Source organism: Acipenser ruthenus, chromosome 18 (assembly GCF_902713425.1).
Source record: "Acipenser ruthenus chromosome 18, fAciRut3.2 maternal haplotype, whole genome shotgun sequence".
NCBI lineage: Eukaryota > Metazoa > Chordata > Actinopteri > Acipenseriformes > Acipenseridae > Acipenser > Acipenser ruthenus.
Window position 1 is genome coordinate 3,435,341 of NC_081206.1, and position 22,103 is coordinate 3,457,443.

At 43.2% G+C, this 22,103-nt stretch overlaps 1 protein-coding gene across 1 annotated transcript in view; it reads right to left on the minus strand.

Annotated features, from left to right (window-relative positions):
- Window positions 1-3,587: 3,587 nt before the first annotated feature.
- LOC117421405 (pleckstrin homology domain-containing family G member 4B-like) overlaps window positions 3,588-22,103 on the minus strand; it is a 29,799-nt gene continuing 11,283 nt past the window's right edge. Inside the window, exons 3-24 of the mRNA XM_034905633.2 lie at window positions 20,735-22,082; window positions 17,990-18,169; window positions 17,303-17,426; window positions 16,810-16,903; window positions 16,258-16,344; window positions 15,721-15,837; window positions 15,193-15,291; window positions 14,583-14,731; window positions 14,067-14,205; window positions 13,839-13,961; window positions 13,354-13,545; window positions 12,182-13,146; window positions 10,877-11,126; window positions 10,623-10,712; window positions 9,986-10,210; window positions 9,311-9,481; window positions 8,756-8,933; window positions 8,252-8,368; window positions 7,438-7,698; window positions 6,803-7,047; window positions 5,129-5,191; window positions 3,588-4,671 (exon numbers count right to left, since the gene is read on the minus strand). Of these exons, the coding sequence (XP_034761524.2) occupies window positions 5,147-5,191; window positions 6,803-7,047; window positions 7,438-7,698; window positions 8,252-8,368; window positions 8,756-8,933; window positions 9,311-9,481; window positions 9,986-10,210; window positions 10,623-10,712; window positions 10,877-11,126; window positions 12,182-13,146; window positions 13,354-13,545; window positions 13,839-13,961; window positions 14,067-14,205; window positions 14,583-14,731; window positions 15,193-15,291; window positions 15,721-15,837; window positions 16,258-16,344; window positions 16,810-16,903; window positions 17,303-17,426; window positions 17,990-18,169; window positions 20,735-22,082 (5,199 nt within the window). The 3' untranslated portion in view covers window positions 3,588-4,671; window positions 5,129-5,146. The remainder of the gene's footprint in view (window positions 4,672-5,128; window positions 5,192-6,802; window positions 7,048-7,437; window positions 7,699-8,251; window positions 8,369-8,755; window positions 8,934-9,310; window positions 9,482-9,985; window positions 10,211-10,622; window positions 10,713-10,876; window positions 11,127-12,181; window positions 13,147-13,353; window positions 13,546-13,838; window positions 13,962-14,066; window positions 14,206-14,582; window positions 14,732-15,192; window positions 15,292-15,720; window positions 15,838-16,257; window positions 16,345-16,809; window positions 16,904-17,302; window positions 17,427-17,989; window positions 18,170-20,734; window positions 22,083-22,103) is intronic.

A 22,103-nucleotide genomic window follows, 5' to 3' on the forward strand; every position in this document is an offset into this window, starting at 1 on the left:
CTTTTTGATTTAATTTTTCGAGAAATAAATTAAAGCCTTTGTTTTTCCTAGGAATGTTAATTTCTTTTTAATATCCTTAATGTTTAAACTTTAGGATTTAAACACTGTTTAAAAACGTTATCCCTGTAAGGAATCTTTGTAACCAATCAGGAAAAACGCTAAATTGTTCGATAGGCCTATATTTAAATAATTACAAACACATAAGAACAAACGAAGGTATTGTAATAATGACCAATTGATTTACATAAAATGCATTTAACTTTTGTTTGAATACACACCTATGAAGGCATATAGCGGCAACGTGTCTGCCATTTAAAAAAAAAATGAAGAAATAAAGGTGTACACATTATATAGGCCTATTGTAGTGACTTTACTAATGGGCGCATCAATTGGCGTATCAATTGACCACCTTCATCTCCCGTCTGTATAATTACTTTGTTAATGGATGCTGTCAATTGCACCCTTTCATTTGATTAACAGTACCTGCTGCTAATAACTGTTAATGCACTGTGGGGGGTAGATTAAAAGGGACTGACAATGGTTGAGGAGAGCGGTAGGACGGGTGCTGTATATGTGCTATTCGTGTAGTGAAAGAACTGATGTCTGAACTTTATGAAACCACGGAATATTGCGTTTGAGGGGACTGAAGTTGTGTGGTTGTAACGCAAGGAAGTCTAGAAAGACGATCTCCGCTGGAGTTGAAATCGCGCAACGCCGGGGATCTTACCGGATAACAACGATGGTGGTAGCGGTCACGCCACTCGGACCCCAACGTGGCATTCACAGTGACTTAGGTGGGTGGGTATCTATCTCTATCTATCGGGCTGCGTTAAATAAGAACTACAGTAGGCTACTGCTTCTGTACCTTGTAGGACAATGTGTTTGATGTGCTGTTGTTCCCATTCATTTATATCTTAAGTCAATCATGTCACCGTGCTGTCAGATACATACAAATTATTATTATTATTTATTTCTTAGCAGACGCTCTTATCCAGGGCGATTTACAATCGTAAGCAAATACATTAAGTGTTACAGTACAAGTAATAATACAATAAGAGCAAGAAATACAATGACTTTGGTTCAAGCAAGTACAAGTGTGACAAAATACAATTCAATAATACAGCAGATAACAGTGACAGTTACATCAGGATATGATTAACTACAAAAAAGTGCTTTATTTTGCTCTTATCTGCCCCCTATTTTACTGCATTTAATCCTGTACTTCAGAATACTGTAATCTGCCAAGTGTTTAACCTGTAGTACTTTGTATTTAATCACATCCTGATGTAACTATCACTATTTAATCATATCCTGATGTAACTATCACTATTATCTGCTGTATTATTGAATTGTGGTTTGTCACATTTGTACTTTGCTTCAACAAAAGTTATTGTATTTCTTGCTCTTATTGTATTACTTGTATTTGCTTACGATTGTAAGTCGCCCTGGATAAGGGCGTCTGCTAAGAAATAAATAATAATAATAATATCTGCTGTCTGTAAAACACACCAAGGCACAGTGTGTTGCTTTCAGCCAGAAATGAATTTGGCTCTGGCTACGGGCTACGCTTTGCTGCAAAAGCGTCACAAGTTGTGGTTTGGCAAAGTGTACTTTCGGAAACGCATTAAGCAAATGGTCCAGTGATGGGTAGCAAAGGAGCCCCAGAAGAGCGATAAGGGATTGAAACATCTTCATTATATCTATATATCAAAAACGATTGCTGCTGCTGCTCAGTGTGTGCGTTCTTTACTGAGAAGTTCTTATGAAATGACCACCAGACAGAAGTAGTGGTAACAAGCCACTTCTCCATTATTGTTGCGACAGTGGTGAACTGGGAACAATGATATATGGCAGTGTGTTTTTTTTTTTTTTTTTAAACTTTACCCCTTGTGTCTGAAGCTTTCAGCTCAAGTATAATTTTACTTTAATATATAATTAGTCACAATCGTTATGGACTGACAAACTGCTGGTTTCGGACAGAATACCAGTGTCTTAAAACTTTTAATTGGCTGCACAAAATCAAAAGGTATTATTTGCTGTGTGGTCCAGTGGTTAAAGAAAAGGGCTTGTAAAACTAGAAAACGTTTTATTGAAGGCAAAATAAAAATGATCCCAAGGATAACTTTGTCGCTTTGCAGTTCCTGTAGACTCTTTTTGTGCGTTTTCTTCCTTCGATTTTCTTTTGCAAGCATAAATGTATCGGGTTTTTTTTAACTTGAGAAACACTACGCAGGTGAATCTGGATGTACTCTATCAAACACTGAAAACAATTAAACCAGCCGCTATTGTTACTTATGCAGCCGCGCCTGAGTAAGAGTGGACACACGCTTAATCGAAATCACGCACTCTTACAGGTGGATGAGAATTGTGAAACTAGTCACACTGTAAACTTTGTGCTGCTAAACAAAAACAAATATTTATAGAGAATATATAATACCATTTAAAAAAACAAACAAGATTTATTTTGTTTTACCTTTTCATTTTTATTTTGTATTTCAAGCGTTTGCATAAACCCATTTTTATTGTGAGGGGAAACCGAACCAGAAGCTGCCCGATCTCCACACAACCAGCCAGAAAACAATTTCAATAAATACATAAGTTGTGGGGTTGAGAAACGAGATGAGGAAAACATACGGTACTAATGTACAACAACTCTACCACTCAAAGAGGAAGAGACACACACAGAACAAATCGGCACCACATACATGTAATACAACCTTTTAGGATCACTGAACCTAAACATACATTAAATTATAGTGAATGAGAAAATACAGGCACTCCTTTAAATGCGGAACAGTATCATTTCAGAACATTAAGGGACTGTGACATAACCCCCCTATTGTGAAGACAGTATCTTCTTTACTCAGTGTTCTGTAGTTTTCGGAAAGCAGTTTATCACACTGTGGTTCGATAGTAGTACAGCAGTCCTGTCCAGGGCAAGGTTTTGTTGTAATCAAATCCTAAATTATGCATATAAAATCTGCATACCTTCCAATTGCACACAAAAAGGAGTTGCTTAAAAAAATAAAATAAATCTGCCATCATTTGTCTGGGTGTAGCCTGTAATCTAATTTATTTAAAATGTTATATTGGGATATACAAAACAAAAATTGGGCCCAGAAGAACTTTGTTACCCGACTGAAGTCGGTTACGATGTGGTGACATTGCTGAAGAACTGGTGGCTTATTACTTCCTTTTCCTTAGTCATTCACTTGCAGTTTTTTTTTCTTTGACAGTATTGCAGCAAGTATGTTATAAAGTTCTTCGACCTGCTGATCAGCAATTTGCTATAAAGTATGTTTTTCAGATTGCCTTAGTGTTCATGTTGGTCTACTTTAAAACGCAAAAACACAATGTCACTATAGAGTCTCAAGTAATCACATTAGCTTTGAATAACCCAGGAACAAAAGCATCTCTTGTGCGTGCATCACCCCAAGAGTTAGGAAAGGTATCTATTAGTAATTCCTTTCAGCCATGTTGTAAATAGTGGTCAACTTCAGTGGTTCCCTTCAATGGAAGAGACTAGTATTATAAGAGAGGGGGGTTGAAAAAATGTTTTACTTTGAAATGCTGTTTTAATTGTTTCAGTCCATGCTTTTTTACATTTTGTATTTAAGAACAGCAGTGTTTGGACGACCCTTTTGTAATCAATATAAATGAGTGGGTTTGGATTTAATAAAAACATATCAATAAAATCTGCCTCAAGAAGCAATTGATCCACTAAAAACTTAAATGTATTTCTGTTTAAATCAAAAGCAGTGTTTTCATAGTCTTGGATATTTGATAAAAGTACAAATGTAATGATAAAAAAAAGAAAAACAATAACTTCAGAAACTGTACTATGAATCAGAAATTCGGTTTCAGAAATACAGACTCTTAGTAACAATAAATTAAAAACAAACAAAGCTAGAATAGTAAATCCATTACTATGGAGATACCATCCAAAAAAACACAGCTCTTTTGAAATGATTGACCAAAGTTTAGACACAGTGGAATTTCTTACACAAAAACAGTGGCTCAAGATTGGGTTTGGTTTGCCCACAGCAATAGGGTTCAAGTCTGTATACTGTATCTACTGTAACCAGGTACTTACTGTCATGACTTGTAGTGGTATCCCACAAAACACTGAGATATAGTATTGGTTCCTAATTCTAATAATTCCTATAGCTAAAATGTATGCAACTACGCCCAACACTCTATATACAAAGAAACGCTGTTAAAGATGTGTAAGAGATTATTTATTTTTACCATGCAATAGTTCCACTTTTCCAAAAGGAAATGAACACTATTTCCATGATGTATTTGAATGTAATAGTATGGTCCAGATGAAGTATTCGTTTTAAGGTTATCGTAATACCTGACTCTGAAAAGTTGAGTAAGTTTTGCACCAGAGCCTTTGACCACGAGCGTGGTTTAATCTGATTGTGGATTTAGCTGCTCTACTCACTCACCCAACCAGATGCCATCCAAATAATTCCAAACAAGCACCACTGCAAATGAAAACAAATGCAGCACACAGTACAGTGAGACTCAGTGCAAATTAAGGAACTCTTTTGCAGGTACGTGTGTACAGTATGCCTGTATGTCAGGGTACTGCAGAAATGTAGCCTCTTGTTTTCTGTGTCTTCCCCTCCACATTCTCCGCCCAGTGTTGCTGTCTGCAGTTCTGCCCTAGGGTTAGAAGGGCAAACTGTTAGGAAGCACAGCAAGCAAGGTTCAGCTTCACAAAATAATTAAAACAGGCCAGGACCATGGGACACACTTAACTAATCCCAAGGCAAAAGGGTGCGAGGTGAAGAGAGCCTATTGGGTGTAGAAAACAGAAGGTTTTTAAAAACTTAGTTTAACAGAATAGGGTTTCAGGTATTCTAATATCAACTTATTATCAAATAAGATAATAAATCAATACATTAATAGAAGCAGCTGTAAAACACTGTTTGGTATTATTGCCTAAGACAGGTCTTTCGGACAGAGAATGTTTACTTTAGGTTGTAGATATGTAAACTACATCTGTAAACAACTACAAACTGCCTCTCTCTAAACTACGTTTAAAAAAAAAACATGAATTTGGCATATTTATTGGCAGTACAACCAGCTCTGTGTTCTTCCACAGCTTCAGATTCAGTACCTCTTTGCACTGCTCCCATCAGACCTCTGTGGAGCAGCCACTCAGTGCACCGTCAGGCTTATTCTGCAATTCAAATAAAAACACCACCATTGGGAAGGTTAACAGACAGCAGTAATGCACCATGGCAAATGGCTTCCTGAGACTTTACACTGGCAATGCATAACTGAGGTGATTTTCTAGTACGGTAAGCTTTCTCGTTAATCCGAAACATTTGGGACGGAACCCTGTTTATATTAGTGATTTGTTTGGATTGCTGATTGTAACCTGTACCACACTAACATGCCATGCTTTCGAGAGCTGTTGTGAGCATGCATTTCTTTTGAGAACAAGGCATTCAACATTTAAGTGCATGAGAATGTGAACAGAGACACTGAATTTTCAAGTACGGTTCAAAACGTTTTGTCATTTTTTTTATTGGTTCAGTGCAAAATCAAAAGCAAATAAAATTATGGGTTCGGCAAACATAGCTGAAATTAAGAGGTAATGAAGTGGATTTTGAATTTATTTCACTTCAAAATCAGAATTCTGTATTAGATTACACATGCTGCTTCAATATTGCAGCGAGGACATTCAGAACTGAATGTTGAGATCATGCCACTTTCATCCAAGCTTTCATTTTTTCCATTCCCTTTAGCTTGGTGACATTTTGGATGCAAAAAGCAGGAGAGAAAGAGAAATGTCTTTTGGTTTTTACAATCCTTCCAATACTACGCATTTAATAAGTTATAGGCACGAAAGTGTACAACTCGCTTTCACTGAAGAGGAGGAGGGATCTGGCAGTAGAACAAGCCATTTAAATTCTGCATGTCAGAATGGACTGGGCTCTAGCCAAGTGGAAGCTGTGTCTGTCTTTTAAAACAGATGTGCGCTCTCTTTGCTGGTACAAGAATCGGCAGCTGGGTTTTCAATCAGTATCTTTAATGTCCTCTGCAGTCTAACATTAAAACTGATCAGAGGTCCGAATTGAAAAAATTTCAACCCTGAGCTTTTCTGCTATTCATCATATTTTTTAAAAAAAAAGCAAATAGGGGCTCCCGAGTGGCGCATCCAGTAAAAGCACTCGCTAGAGTGCAGGATGCGCTCTATAGCCTGGACGTCGCCGGTTCGAGTCCAGACTATTCCACAGCCAACCAGACGGGAGCGTCGAGGGGGCGGCGCTCAATTGGCCAAGCGTTGTCCCTTCGGTCGGCCAGGGTTTCCTCGGCTCACCGCGCACCAGCGACCCCTGTAGTCTGGCTGGGCGCCTGCGGGCTTGCCTGTAAGCTGCCCAGAGCTGCGTTGTCCTCCGACGCTGCAGCTCTGAGGCGGCTGCACGGTGAGTCTGCAGAGTGTAAAGAAGCGGGCGGCTGACGGCACACGCTTCGGAGGACAGCGTGTGTTCATCTTCGCCCCTCCCGAGTCAGTGCAGGGGTGGTAGCGGTGAGCTGAGCCTAAAAATAATAGGGCATTTAAAATTGGGGAGAAAATAATAAAAAAAAATTTTTTAAAAAACTGATTGGCAACGACTAAATAAAAAAAAAAAAAGAGCAAATAACAAGACTTTCTCACGCCATTGAAATGGTTGCCAATTCAATAGGAGAAGTGAACATTCAGATCGATGGATGCATGCATGCATGCATGCATGCATGCATGGACTATTCAGATACAAGCAATGTTGCTGCTGCAGTAGCTCACCGTCCCAGCGTGCTGTGCTGCTGTCTTTGTCTCTGAAGTTGTGGCGGAGGAGGACCTGGGTTTGTAGTGCAGGTGAGGGGCTCGTCTGATGAAGTCATGCTGGGGCTCAGGGGAAGGGCTTGGTTTGGAGCACAGGGAGGAGACGGAGGATGTCTCTTCAGCCTCTCCTCCAACCACAGAGAGGCAGCTGTGATCCGAGCTGCTGAACCCACTGATGCTCTCGCCAGAGGACTCAGAGCTGTCCACTGCAAACCAAAAGAGGGGGGTCACAGTACAGGAGCCTGGATTCCGCCTTTCATTGGGGTTTGGATATCTGCTTTAGCCTTGTGACCAACATAATAAACAGTGGATCCTATTCAGAGAACATTAAGGGCTTTTTAAAAAGGAACTGTTATTTTAGACATTTTAAACATTCTCTTAAACATTGAGTAAGTTTAAACCTTGAGAATAAACACTAAAACCCACAGATTCCCAAAACTGCAAGCTTAATTTAATTAATCAACGATGGCTTTTAGTCTTGAACTAAATGACTACAAGCTGTTTCCTCAAGGGAGCCAAGTTTTAATGTGAAAGATTATAAGTAATGCCGGCACAGAACTGTGGTAAGGGCAGGTACAGGTAAGGATCGTGCTTACACAAGAGGTGGAGGGGCTCAGCCTCATTGTCCAGCTCATCCTCCTCCAATCCGCCCGGCGCTCTGTAGCAGCTCCAGCTCACCTTGCCTCGCCTTGATTGGCTGTAGTGATAACCGTGGGGAGGGAGGGACCCCCGCCCCGAGGAGGATGAGGAGTGGCTGCCAGAAGATGACGCGCTGCTTCCTGAGCCAATCGAGTTTGGTCTCTGAGAGAGGTGTTCATAGGAGGTGGGGAGAATGGCAGGAGGCAGTGTTTTACATTCTGGAAAGAAAGTGCAACGAGAACGTCGTCAAAACTAGTTTTGTTTCAGCATCGCCCAGTTCCTTTAAACAATGTGACACTTACAAAATAGATGGATTTATAATTATCTGACATTTATCATGGAATTTGTAAGTAGGTGGTTTTTATTTACAAAATGTTTCTTTAACCAGTTCAGAGTTATCGGTTGAATCATACAATGAATCAACTAAAAGATCAAATGCTTGGTTAAAAGATATTACAAGGCATAAACAGTTGTCATTGCAATTCTATTAACTAGGTAATTACCAGCGATTCCTGCTATAACATGGTAACTACTGTGCAATTACACTGAAGTAGCCTTGAACAACATTTTGTCACTTAAATGATAAGAGCATGGAGGAGGCCATTACAATTACACACTTGGTATCATGCAAGAGCAACATTACATGATCACATCCCGTCATTGAAAGTGCCATCTCTAGCGAGGTACAGACAATGTATTTTGTTTACTTTAGCATTTGCTTTTCATTGGAATAACTAGGGTAGTCATCCAGGCCAGTGGATGGCGCTGTACCTTTTCCTGCCGGGACGCAGTTGATAGCCCTGTCACTGATGGCCGCCTCGCTGTGTTTGATGTCCATAAAGGGTTTGCTGCCGATTCCCATGAACACCCTCTCTTGCATTCGGATTTCTATAGGAGAAAGGTGGATAGGAAACAACAACATAATAAAACTCCAGTCTGCATTTCTAAAAGGTTAACCTTTCCAATCAGGTTTCACAATGCTAACTGTGCTTACTTGGCACTGTTTACAGGGCAGAGAGGCTTGGCATTCTTGGCATATTTTTGGTAATTATATGGCATCAGTAGCATAATACCCTGTTATGTGAATTATTGTCAAACATTATCTAGAAAGTAGCATTAAAATAAATAATGTTATAACATACAGAAAATATTTTTCAAATCTAACCCAGATGTGTAGCTCGTGGGCATTAAATCCAAACCAGATTGTGACTAACACTTCATTATTGTAGACAGGCTTTGTGCTATTTCATGGCAGATCTAGGCTAGAGCACTCACCTCTGTTGCGGAGGGCTTGTTCCCAAAGGATCCTCTCCAGATCCTTGGTCCAGGCGTCCTTCACCTCTGCTGAGGCTGCCTGAAAGGTGTAGGTGTCCTGGGATTTCCTCCGCCGGAACCAGATCTCGAAGCACAGCCCGCTGTCTCCAGCGTTGTGGGTCATCCCGATATCAGAGGTCTGGGGGGGGGGGGGGGAAATAGGTTTCCTTAATTGATTACGGTAAATTATCAATATTAAATCTGCACCAGCATATACCATGCAAGTCCTCATCTATAAATGTATACATATGGAAATGGAACCATATAGAGAATTGTAATCCACCCACAGGAAATTGAACTGGATACGCTTATCACATCTCAGTCATATTTTGAACTTGAAAACTTTTGTATGGGAGTTTGTATTTTATAAAACCTTTTCTGGCTCAAAACGGATATTCAAATGGAGTCTTACTTCCAGACCTGTGACAGCAATGCCCTGGCACTGTCCACCGATGGTAAGATCAAGGATTACTGTATATACCGTGTGTTAGAATGCGAGACATCATTCAGCTGTACCTTGAAGGACTGTTTGTAGAGGTATACATCGTTCCCCACTTCTGTCTTTTTGGTTTTGCTGAAGAGGATTAGATCCTGGAACAGGAAGATGTGACGGAAACACTTCCTCTTCCTGTAGGACACAAGGAATTCGTCCTGTCGGATGAGCTGGCCCTGCTCCTTCATGTTCACCTGCAGAGAGATACAGGGCAACGTTCAGTACCGTGGAGGGATCCCACAAACACATTTCTACCATTTTTTAAAAATAATCAAATCTAAGAAAAAAAAGTCATAGACAAATGTTTCAGCTTGTGCCTTTTTAAATCAGTGCAATTGGAATCTTCTGTTAGAAATTCCAGAATGTCGAAAATAGAGAGCTGGTCCCAATTGAGGATGATCTTTAACAAACTGAGTGACCAGATAGTTAGTGGTTAATAGATGGTGTGGGCAATACTGCACAGACAAAAGGTGGAGAAGCCAGCAGTGTGGTCCTAATTAACTGGTACATGTGGTTCCCCCTAAGCAAGCTAGTATTAATACCAAGCCAGTTACAAGGAGCAGCTGTATGATAACAGGATAACAATAACTGATGGCTGAAGTGTGACAAGCTTCCTCGTGAAGGCTGAGGAAAGTTTCTGTGGACACATGTGGACACATCTGGGCCCCCCCCCCCAGCTGGTTACAAGCTGCTCTTACGTCGCAGTCGTGGATGTCGTCCATGGCAAGCAGGTCGTTTCCATGGCGCAGCTGGAAGCGCACGACCTCGAGGGCAGCCTGCAGCTCGGCTCTCTCCCGGCCCCGCTCCGGCCCGCACTTCTTCACCATGTCCTGCAGCAGCAGGTTGTACTTGCTGATTCTCTGCACTGGCTTCAGCAGGTACGACAGCAGGTCCATCTTATCTCCCAGCTCCAGCTGCTTGTTCTGCACTCAGTAAGGGAGAAAGACAAGCACACCACAGGTCACACACTTCATTTTACATGGCAAAAGAGTTCTAAAGTTTCAGTATCTTGCATGGAAATCATTTATACAAGCATTCTAAATGGCATTCCCGAGACTGTGACCCATTAGCTGGCCAGTTGTTTTTAGTTATTTTTTCCAGTATTGCACACGCAGTTCTGCAGTGTTGAGACAGGTTCAATTGTATGTCAGAATTCCAAATGTTTTGTTTATCTGCTTATATGCCAGTTGAACTTGGTCTAGCTATGTAAATGCAGAATAATCAAGTAAAATTGAAGTAGTAGTATTCTGAATAAAGATTATTTGCGTGTCTGTAAACAGCATGTAGACAAACAAATATCTAGAAAAATACTTTACACCTTATAATTCGGATTACCTTAAAGAAGTCCTGAGCATAGTTTATCAGCAGAGCATCAGACCGGGGTTTGTTTTTGCTGTACAAAGCATAAAGACCAAAGCTTTCTTTCTGAAAAGTAAAAGAAAATTCAATGTGAAAAAACAGTTGAATAATGTTTCAGCTGTGCCACCGGTAGAACATGAAAATGAACCAGTGTAAAACCTGGTAGGACTACAGCAAGCGAGGGTAATAAAGCTTCGATGAGAGCGTACTCTATCGTGTGTATTGCTTACATGTCGGAGGAAGCTTCGGCCCACCCGCAGCGGCTCTTTGAGGCTGCCCTCCAACTCCTTGAGGAAGAAATGCCGGTGGAAGTCGTACAGCTTCTCCAGGTTGCCGAAGATGAGTCCTCGCTGGCCCCGCAGATCCTGCGGCAGGTCCAGGCGCTCCATCTCTGGGAAGTAGTGTGTGATGATGTACCCCAGCGAGCGCACATAGTCCCTCTCCGTCAGCAGCAGCTCCTCCATAATGCACTGCAGCTTCCTGCAAACGCACAGAGCGAGCCCCAGTCAGCCACTGTGGACTAGAGGTTAGAGACAAGGAACACGAGCCACGGGTTCCTGAATTGAAATCCCAGCTCCGTCACTGGATTCACTGTGAAATCTATGAATTATAGCATCATTATGTCATTTTTAAATTTAAAAGTCTAAGGCTGGGGCTAGATGTAAACAAAAACACTTCAAAACAAGTAGGCGTTGGATATAAAATATGTAAGAGTTTTACCGTTTCTAATGCCTAGCTCCACAAAACATGGAGTATAGCAACTGAAACCTTTGGATTAATGTCACCGGGACTAAAGGTGAATTCCTGGATCTCAAAGCATGGTGGAGAACTTGTGAAGATTGCAAATCCTGGAGAATGCACTGCCCATGGCCATCATTAACCTCGGAGGCAGGTCACAGACCAATGTTTCTTGGTCTGTTGTGGGACCGACACACTGGCAAGATAATTTGACAGCACAATGTTTGTTGCTGGTTCCACAAGATCTACTAAACAAGCCATTGTGTGACCGCCACCCCCTTTCTGAGCAATACAGAAGAAAATCCCAGTGAGGAACCAACCCACCCAAATGAGCACAACAATAGGGAGGCAGTTACTGCCCTGTACCTGTGAAGCTTCCTTGTAGGCTTTGTAAAAAAACAAAGAGAGGAAGAGATTATGAGTTTGAAACACAGGCACAGATCTTAGGAAAATGAATACATCGGCATTAAAAACCTGTGGTGAATATAAAGAATTTAGTTGAAAATTGTTGTAGCGGTTGTATTTCAGGTATTTAATACAAAACATGCCATCAGAATTCTTGAAAATCTAAGATCTTTCTGCTAATGCCACCATACAGGCTTATTCAATACATTCATCAGAAACATGAAAGCAATTTAATCCACAGATTCCAATCATGGCTATGGTAACACAAGCAATATAGTTAGGGGTAATGACTTTCAATTGCTAGATGGTTAATTACTTTGTGTCACTGCTGAATGGCACAGTATTATTTATAAATGCTCTTTAACTTTGGTGCACATAGTAAGGATACTAACCAATAGTTCCCAGAGTGCTCCCCTGGTTCTTCACTAGGCTCTGGATCCCCTGATGTTCCCAGTGTCTGGGGAATCCTGGGACTGGCAGCTGGCAGTGAGCACACTCTGGTCAGGTCATCCGTGCAGTCGCCCGTGGGCCTGGAACACGAGTCTTCAGAGCAGAAGCTGCCGTGTCGAGATATCTGGAACTGCTGAGCAGCCTCTAGGATCTTCCTCGAGGGATGACCTCGTATTCGAGTGGAAGGAGAGGCCAGGGGGTCCGAATGGGAGGACAGGGAGCAAGACTCACTGGACTTCTCACTGAGGGACCTAACCAGGCCCTGCTGCCATGAAAACCACTCGCAGGTCGGGGAGGCCACACGTGCGAAATCCAGGCCTTTGCTGGCTTCCCCGGAGCTCTTTGGAGTTGCCACTTCAGTCTTGTTGGATACTTGGTGGGCAGCCTCTTTTTTCAGGTTAGGGCCCTTTGAATCTTTACTGTCTGGCTTGAATTTTAACTTGAAGCAAGTTACATTTGCGTAATCGTTTTCACTGTGTTGGTATTTTCTTCTTTCAGGCAGAGATTTGGGAGTTTTGACTGGGTGCTGTTGGTGTACAAGTCTTAAGTTCTCAGGGCCTTCACTGGTAGTGGGTGCTAATGGTGCCGGGCCTGCAGGAACTGGCCTCTTAGCCTCGGGTGAAGCTACCCTAGACTGCTGGGCCTTCTGTATGTCCTGCAGCCTCTCCTCAAGTTGCTGCCTGACTTCCTGGCACTTGAGCCAGGCAACATTCCAAATCCGCATCCCCCTGGAACCTTTAAGGGTGTAGGCCTGAACCTTCACTTGTTGGAACTGCTCTGCTGAGAAGGCAGTGAAGTCCAGTCTGTACTTTTCAAGGGTCTTTAAGCTTTCTAGGCTGGTTGCTGAGCCGTTGCATGGATTGACTTTTTCCAGGAACTGTCTACAGTCTTTGGCAAGCTGTGTAGCCTGGAAAAACAAAGAGACAAGTATACCAAATCAGCTTTAAGATGTTTGTTTTATTAAACATCTGCTGCAATATAAAAATAATCCAAAACGTCCATCAGGAATTGGCAACACAACTTTCACTCTAGTATCCAATTCTTAGCAGTTCAGTAAAATTAGAAAAAAATATGAACTCTGGTGTTTAAAAGCCGTTCTGTCGAATTCACCCACCTTCTCACAGAAGCGGTACAGGTTCACCATGGTCTCAAGCTGAGCCCGGCACTCCTGCGCCCTCGTCAGAAAGTCTGCCAGCCCTGATTTGAAGGTGTACACCATCATCCTGAAGACTTCGGCCTCGGGATAGGAAGAGCCTTGAACCTTCTCTGCCTCGGTCACCAGTGCCATAGCCTTGTGTTGCTGCTCCTTAACAAGATCAAAACCCAACGTTAAAATGGGTCAGCGTTTAAAAACGTCAATATGCACCATCTCTTGGTAGCTCAGTGGTAATTCATCCTTTTTTGAAAGTTTACCATCACAGACTAAGTTCATATGTAAATCTATGGAAGCCTAGGTAAATACAACCATCTCTACCCAACCAGTAGTGGCTTAACTCTGTGGCTGGAGTACAGACACCATCTTGTACGTACATCGCCATCAGAAACACAGGGCCACCACTGATTCAGACTCCACAGTCACAGGGGCCCCTCACAACTTACTGTGGCCTGGTCGAGGAACTGGTTAAAGTGGTGCAATGTCTGCTCCACTCTGTCCAGGGAATCCTCCACCGAATCGGCCTCCAGCAACCGCTTCTCCCCCTCCGCATCGAACCACTCTCTGATCTGCAGGCAAGAGAACACGGACAGCACGTCAACAGTCAGTGCGTAATGCTAATGTAGAAAAAAGCGTGTACAACCTGTTGTCGTTGGTAACAGAACAGGTGTTACCTTTTTAAATCTTCCCTCCAGCTCCCGGAGTTTGAGCAGAAAGTCGAGGTGCTGCAGGCCCTTGTTGGATTTCATCACCAGCATGTGAACCCTCTCCTCCAGCTGGTTATACAGCATGGTCACCGCGTCCATCGCATCCCTAGGGACAGGCCAATTGTATAATCCTTAATTGGGATACCAGAAAACTCTTCCTTAAATAACAAAACTAAAAACCTATGCTGGAAGGGCCCGAGTTGCCCATCCATGCCCTAAGGTTGCTCAGTTGAAATTTATATTTTTAGAATATATTCACTGAGGAGTTTCTGAAGGTACAAAACTGTAGGACAGCCATCTCGTCTATGCCGCACCACTCCTATTCACGTACATCATGCTTTCTGTATTGGACAGAGGAAGCCCCATTTCTAGTTAGATCCCTACTTGACTTCCTCCCATGATGGAATAGTGGAAGTAGAATAATACTTGTCCTTTAGCCCAAGATTCCCAGCCCTATAAGCATTCTGATCCAGTCTCTCTCACCGGTAATCCTCGGAGTAAACTAATCGAGACTCCTCCTTCTTCAGCCTGGCAAGTATAGCTCCACCCTCCCGCTGCAGGCCAACCAATCGTGCATCCTGCAGGACTGACATCATCATGGTCTTCTGCTCCTGAATGCACTGCTGCACTTCCTTTTGACAATTAACATTGGAGTCAGTGAGCAAATACAAAGGTTGCATATAGAAGAAAGGTGTTTAAGACAATATATTCCTGGGTAGTACTTTTTATCCAGTGCTTGCACTCAGCAATGCAACGCTAATATCCACAGAATGTGTTAGTAAGTCAGGCATCACTGGGAAGATTGGTTGTTCCTCGTTTTTTTTTTCAGGTGTAAATTGCCTTTAAGCAAAGTGGAATGAATTCAGATCATTCAGATAGTCACCAAGGTGTGGCTGTCAATTTAACAGAGAACATCCTAATCTGCATAATACAGTGTATGATATTGCTGCTGTCTTGAGTTATCAGTTCTGGATCCATACGAAAATCAGAAAGAGGAATTTGTTTAGTTTTTTCCCACCCAAAACACATTATGATCCCTAATGTATTATTAAAACCATTTTAGCAAGAAGTAATAAAGTCAGAATCCACACACCTGAACAGTGTCAAGGCGTTTGTTGCTCTCAAACGTTCGGATGGCTTTGTGCAGCAAGCTGGAGGCCTCTCGTAGGTCTGAGAAGAAGGGATCCAACTTCTGAAATGCAAACATGTGCAGGATATATTAACAGCAGACTCAGTGGTTCAACTGCTGTAGGTGCAAGAGCTTATGTGATTTAAAAGTGCAATTTCCTTACAGGTATTGTAAAGACTGAGGTATCTCCTCCATCATGAGACTATTATTGAAACCCTATGTTTATGACTGTCTAATCGAGGGTGTAAATTGGTATTTCGGAGGGAGATTTTCCCAGTTTAAGTGAGAAAAGGTTCTATTTTTCATGACTCCAGTGGGCCCCTTTAGTTATCCTAGTAACGATTGCTGCATAGTAATCTTTTTCTAAAAGGTCCTACCACCTCTCTCTCCAGCCTAGCCTCCTCGTACACAGTCCCCACCAATGCTCCCAATCCTGCCCTCCAGTGGCGAGTAGTCTGCGCTGTCCCAGTGAACCGCTGAAGGGATACAGACCTGCGGGAGCTGGAGCCAGTCGCTGTGGCTGTATGGAAGAGACCCATCCAGATCTGCCGTCAGCTGGCTCCCATCAATGAACTTGTGTAGAGCCTTCAGCGAGGTCAGCACCTCCACCTGATAGAAGTGCATAGAAGACATGACAGTCTTGTGTTGCTGACTGAGGAGTCTGCTATGATATTAGAAAACGCCAAGGATTGAGATCAGTCTCTGTTTAGATCAATTAAACAGCCACCACTGTGTGCATTTTGTCTAAGCGCTCGTCCAGAGTGAATATAAATTACAGTACTCACCCTTTATAACGCTATAGTGGGGAGCCATAGCTACAAGACCGTGCTATTTGTGTTCCACCTTATAACGAGTATAAAAGGGCTACTGTAATGGCATTATGGAGCAAATGGGAGCCACGACCCTACCGTGTTATAACCGATTCCGCACTATAACAGGGTGCGTTATAACGGGCGAGCACTGTATAAGTTAAAGTACTAAATTGTGATATTTTAAAAACTTTGAAAATATTGTTGTGGATGTACTCACGGGGAGGCCTGGTTGTCTCTCCAGTCGAGTGCCGGTCTCCTTGTCCACCAGCACCAGGACACAGTGAAGCATGCGAGGGACCTGCTCCTGTGACAAGACAATACAGTACTTAACATGCAGTCCACATACTTACACATCATTGTCACACAAGTGATTTATCTACTGTTGATCCAGCTCATTTGTCATGTCATTTGCCCACAATTGAAGATTAGGAATTGGCTGAAATTGGATAAAAGCTCACCAGCTGCTTTTTTTTCTTTTCGTCTAGTACCAATTTATGATATAAAAAATTAAAGAGCTTCATAAATATTACAATAGACTAACAGTGTTTGGCTCTAGGAGCTGTATCAATCTTCTTTATATACCCTTCCCTCACCAATGTGCTTCAATACTGCCCCCCTGTGGTCAGAAAGGGTAGTTCGCTAATTATTCTATTTAGTCCTTTTGTTTTAGAGCGTGATAACAGTGTTAGCCCTGTTGGAATGGCATGCATACAGTTCCCAGTGGCTCCATGTCCCTGGCTGTGGTTTGAAGGAGGTAAGCCCTGCATACCTGTGCCATTGACAAGGCTTTATACAGGGCTGGAGGAGGGGGCTGCTTCCTTGCATCTACGACAATGGTCATTCCACGCTCTCTGACGTCTTTCCTGGAAATGCACAGAAAACAAAGTTACACATGCTGTGCATGCAGAACATGACCACCTTGAGAATTAAAATGAGAATGCTTAACAAGCAAAGACCAGGCAGGCAATGAGCAAAAGGATTATTTTTCTTTGAAATAACCAGCTTCATCACACTCGTTACATTATTGAACACAACCTACTGCAGAGATTAAAAAAAAAATAGTGTAATTTGTTTCACAGACAAGGTGTGCTGCCCTTTGCTCCCCCTTTGAACTTGCAATTACAATACCCCTTGGACAGAGCCTTTCAATTCCATGGGCTATACTGCCACCTTGTGGCATAGAGATATAACTAAAACAACTGCAGCGCAGTGGATTGATCCAGTACACACACGACACAGAGTGTAACTGCTATGAGTCATACCTGGGAATGGAGTGGAAGTAGAGGAGGAGTTTGGAGAGCTCGGTGCTGGTGGTGGCTGCTGATCTCCAGGCTGTGTGATCGCTACACACCTGAACCACTGCCCTCCCTGCCTTGTCTCTGCTGCCTGCATGGGGAGGACTCCATTACTGCTTTCTCAGAACAGGGATTCACTCTGCTGGGGGGTAACCAGCCTCAGCCGTGGCAGGTAAGACTGGCTGGATTCATACAGCATCGCAACATCTTATAAACAGTGCAACTCCAAATAAAGCCCAAAGTAGAATACTTTTAAAGCCATGTTTCCTACTTTGCATCCATGTTTTAATGTCAGCCCCATCTTTAAACAATATCTTTTAATAAAGTACCGCGTCTCGTAATGCTGAACGACACACCGAAGGCTGAAGTTGTTAATGATGTTGCTCACGTTAAGAAATAGATGCAGGAAAAATGAAAATCACCAAACATGCACAAGTGGGCCTGCATAAGATGTAATACACATGAGAAAAAATACACAATGGTAGTTCCTTAAAGGAAAATAAATATGTATTTTTTGGCCGTCGCTTATTTTTGGCAAAATCTCCAAATTTGGGGCCCTTTGGATGTAATTAAACTGGTTCGTAAATATGCAAGTGTAATAACAAACTTCACAATAAAACCTGTGACACCGCTTAATCTCCAGTTCTCCCGCACCTGGTAGACACATGATGCCCGAGTGAAGAAGCTGGCTGCACGGCCCCTGAGAAGTGGCTGGCGCCGCCCTCCTGGTCACTGTGGTCCGCGGCCTGTCTACAGACAAGTCCTGTGGGCCTTTCTCACTGCCTGCCCCGGCAAGGGAGGCGTCTGCTTGTGCCGTACAGGTGGGACTGGCATCTTTGAAAGAAAGAAAGAAAGAAAGAAGCCACAGGTATTGTGTTTCATCAGTTACCAAATGTAGGCTGACAATTTGATCAAAGCTGTCTTAGGGGCAAGTTTTTGAATGAAGGTATGACATCATTTTCCTGTCTGAGAATCCAGCCTATGTGAAACGAATAATTGTGAGAAAACTGTACAAAAAAAACCCTTTTTTGTCATGGATTAGCAGTTGTAGGTTCTATGCCTTCAGTATAAAACTGTTGAACCTGACAGAAAACACATATTGTGATCGAATAAAACTGCAGAAGGAGAAATCACACGCGCAAAAGGTGAAGTCACAACTAACCCTACTGCAGCTACAAGTAGCGCAAGCAGGGAAAAGGTTGCCCACTCAGTCATGATCTAATACAGGGGGGTATGGCACACACAAACACACACAGGGAGCCACAGGAAAATGCATCCTCCCACAGTGCCAGCTTCCCTTTTGTTGTCCCCTCTGAAGCTGTGACATGCCCTGGTAAAGTGATGGATTGTTTTACCCCCCCCCCCCCACCCACCAGGTGACCAATTCATCTAAATATAAACCTCACAGGCTTGCCATGCTTCAGGGCTTTTTATGAGGCTCTGTAAAAAGTTATTATTACAGAGGGATGCATGCAGCTCCGAGCAAGAAGCCCACCAGTGTCCCTGAGGCATGTAACACAGGGGGTGGGGGCGGGACATGAAAGGGCATGGGGGTGAGGTCACATTACAGAGGGAATCGGAAGCCTCTACAAGCATTCTGCAAGGACAATAATAATAATAATGTACAATAGCAAGACAGTTTGATTACTGACCAATCCTGTCATCTTTTACAGTGGGTAACAGGTGATGTAGGATTATGTTGTTCCACAGCAAATGGTACAGGGAGATATTTAGCATTGCGTTAAATACATTTGGTTATCATTTCCTAATTATTATGTACGTATCAATGTAATGTCATTCTCATTTTCCGCAGTATTTTATTCTTTAAATAGTCAATAAAAATAATTAAGATTAAAAGTTGGCAGGAAACATACACTGCAGCTCATCAATCCCAGCAACAACCAGCAGGTAGCGCTACACCCCACAAATTCAATATATATATATATATATATATATATAGCCCACTTGGACTAACTTTAAATAATACTGTGTAGTTTATTTGGAGACATTCATGGGCCCTGCCTAGTGTCTTGATTGCCCATGCTGAAGCAGCTGCTTAGCTGTTTAAGGCAAACTGTCCACTGTGTCTTCCCCCCCTCCCCACCCCACCACTCGTTTACCCTGATCTCACCTAGCAGTAAATCGCTCAAGACTCGGGCAAGACTAATTATTGGTTAAACCTGAACACCACAAGGTACAACAAGCCTGCAGGGCAAGTGGTCCCATCCCTACAGTGACCCTTTCACGTGCCATCAGAACATCCGATTCCCAGAACACATTGGATCAGCCCCGTCTGTTCACTTACATTTTTCACATGCTGCTACCGGAAGTGCTATTTGGTGACTCCACTTCACATACCAGATACTCCAATGTAGAGTAACCCCAGATATTTTGGTGGGAGTGTTGTTTTTCTTTGGTGTGGAATGCCCCTTTCTATATATAAAAAGGCACTGAGAATGGGCTGCTAAGTGCTATGATTGTCTGGGTCTTTGCTGTCCCACAGGACCGCTAGTAACAGCACGGTCTCTAAAGTAAAGGAATGCAGAGTGAACAGGCAATAGACTCAGTAAATTCTATTTTGGCCCTGCCAGTGCTCAGTGTCTATTGGAACTGAATGCAGCCTTTCCTGCTGGAGGTTGGGTAAAGAAGGCCAAAGAGGCTTCTAGAACCTCTTGAACAATCAGCCTTTCTTTTTAAAGTCGGCAGGATCACAGAGGGGTCTTTCTAAGTGTGCTCTTTGAGGGGGCGTTTAAATCGCTCCTACATTTCACAGGGCCATGCTATTGAGATTCCACTTTGTGTATATAAAAGGGGAAGGGTCCAGCGCTGTGATTCTGGTGCAGACAGCAGTGTGGGAGGTGGTGGATTTTTATTTTTTTTTATGGTAAAAGGGTGGACGTTTCAGGTCTCTTAAATGATTTTTTTTTTTTTTTTTTTTTTTTTTTTAATATCAGGTTCTCTTGATTTGATCAATCTAACCCCACCGGGATGGATTTTATTAGATAATTTTGAAGAACCAGTAAATCCACCTAGGATTGCAATAACCATGGATAATCTCTAAACATAAGTGGTTGATGCAATTCGGGTCCATTGCATGGTGCTGTGAAATGCTCTAAAAAAATGTCTGCCCTGGATTATCCCCGAGGGGTACAGGCTGACCAAATCAAATCCTAAATTCAAGTAGACAGCCGTCCACTCAGCTTAGGTCCTTATAAAACTTTACCTTATGTTTTCAATTCAATTGAGAACATCAGGATCTGCATTTAATTCTGTCCATTTTACCACTGGCTATAGGAAGTACTACAGATAATCATTCTATCACATTTGGAGAAAGAATTGCTGATTCACATTCTAAGTTCTGCTCAGCCTTTAAAATCAAGAAAGCAAATTGTGCATTACCTCTTTTGGCCATTTTATGTCTGTCCACCTTTGGAGATAATAATCCAAATGTTGTTTTCTTACACGGTGCTACATGGAGGGCTGGAACCACTGAAACCCTGTCACTTATATTCGTCAATGTTTTTTGTCCACTCGAACACTTTATGGAGGCACTAGGTGTCCCTGATCCTGTGTGCAAATTCCTGTCAGAAGCAGGAGGAGAGGGGTGAGCACTGCTCTTGGACTGTCGTTCCCCTGGCTCCCTCCAGCTAACAGAAGCAACACTGTCTGAGGCACAGGGGGACCGATGTTCATGAACCACCTTGCAGCAGGGGGAAGGCTCTGGCTGGGGACCCCCGTCACATATGGAAGCAGAACTTCCACTCAGGTGGCCAGACTCCTCCACTGTGACCTTCATGGTTCCAGATTCAAAGTTCACTGGATTCTGAAGTGCAGCCATGTAGGACTCCCGATACCTACATCTCAGTTCCTGGAGTTCCAAGTCCTGGCCCATCTTCCTCCTTAAACATGGGGTGCAGGGCTCCGCAGAAAACTTAATTGATCTGCCACATGGTATAGGATCTCCACAGACTGCTGGAGGGGACTGGACTGGCTCGAAGTGAGGTGGCTCTTGCTTAGTCCACTGAGGAGCCTGTACTGTCCTATTAGTTTTGGGCAATGCTTTATCTGAAGGGTGGTGGCCACCTTTAGAAAACTCTACCAGGTCCACGTAATCCCCTTCCAAGTCTTGGTTCCGGCTGTCCCACGTGTTTGGCGATACCCAACCTATGGGCTTGTTAGTCGCCCTTGTCTGGTCCACCTTGATTAATCTCCCACAGTTACCGTCGATCAGTCTCAAAGAGACCGCTATGCCATCCTTGGCTGGAAGAATCCGGGTTTCCACAGAGAACCCAGACGTCTCTTTTTTTGAAGGCAAACGGGCTGGGACTTGAGGGGCCTCAGACCGCTCTGGGGTGGCCGGAGAGCTGGCCATGACTTTAGGCTTATCAATAAACTCTGGCGTGGCTACTTGAGCCCACGGCACTTTCACAATTCCCTGATCCGTGGACAGAAGGCAGGTATGCAGTGGAGGCCCATGGCGCCCCTGGTTGATCTCGTCCAGCCAGTCCCTGGTGAAGATGCTGGGATAGGAAGTCTCAGGGATGGGCGTTTCCTCCACCTCCTGCAGGTCCTCTAGAAGGCTCTTGAGGACAATGCGAGCCGACTGCTCCCCGAAGGGCTTCACCTGCAGGTAGAAGTCTCCTGGGCGCAGGAGGAGGGTGTTCACAGAGGCTATCTGGATCACCACTCTATCGTGAAGACACAAGGGCCAGCCCTCACAGCGGAACAGCACATCAGAGTATGGAGCCTGTGGTTATACAGGAGTGGG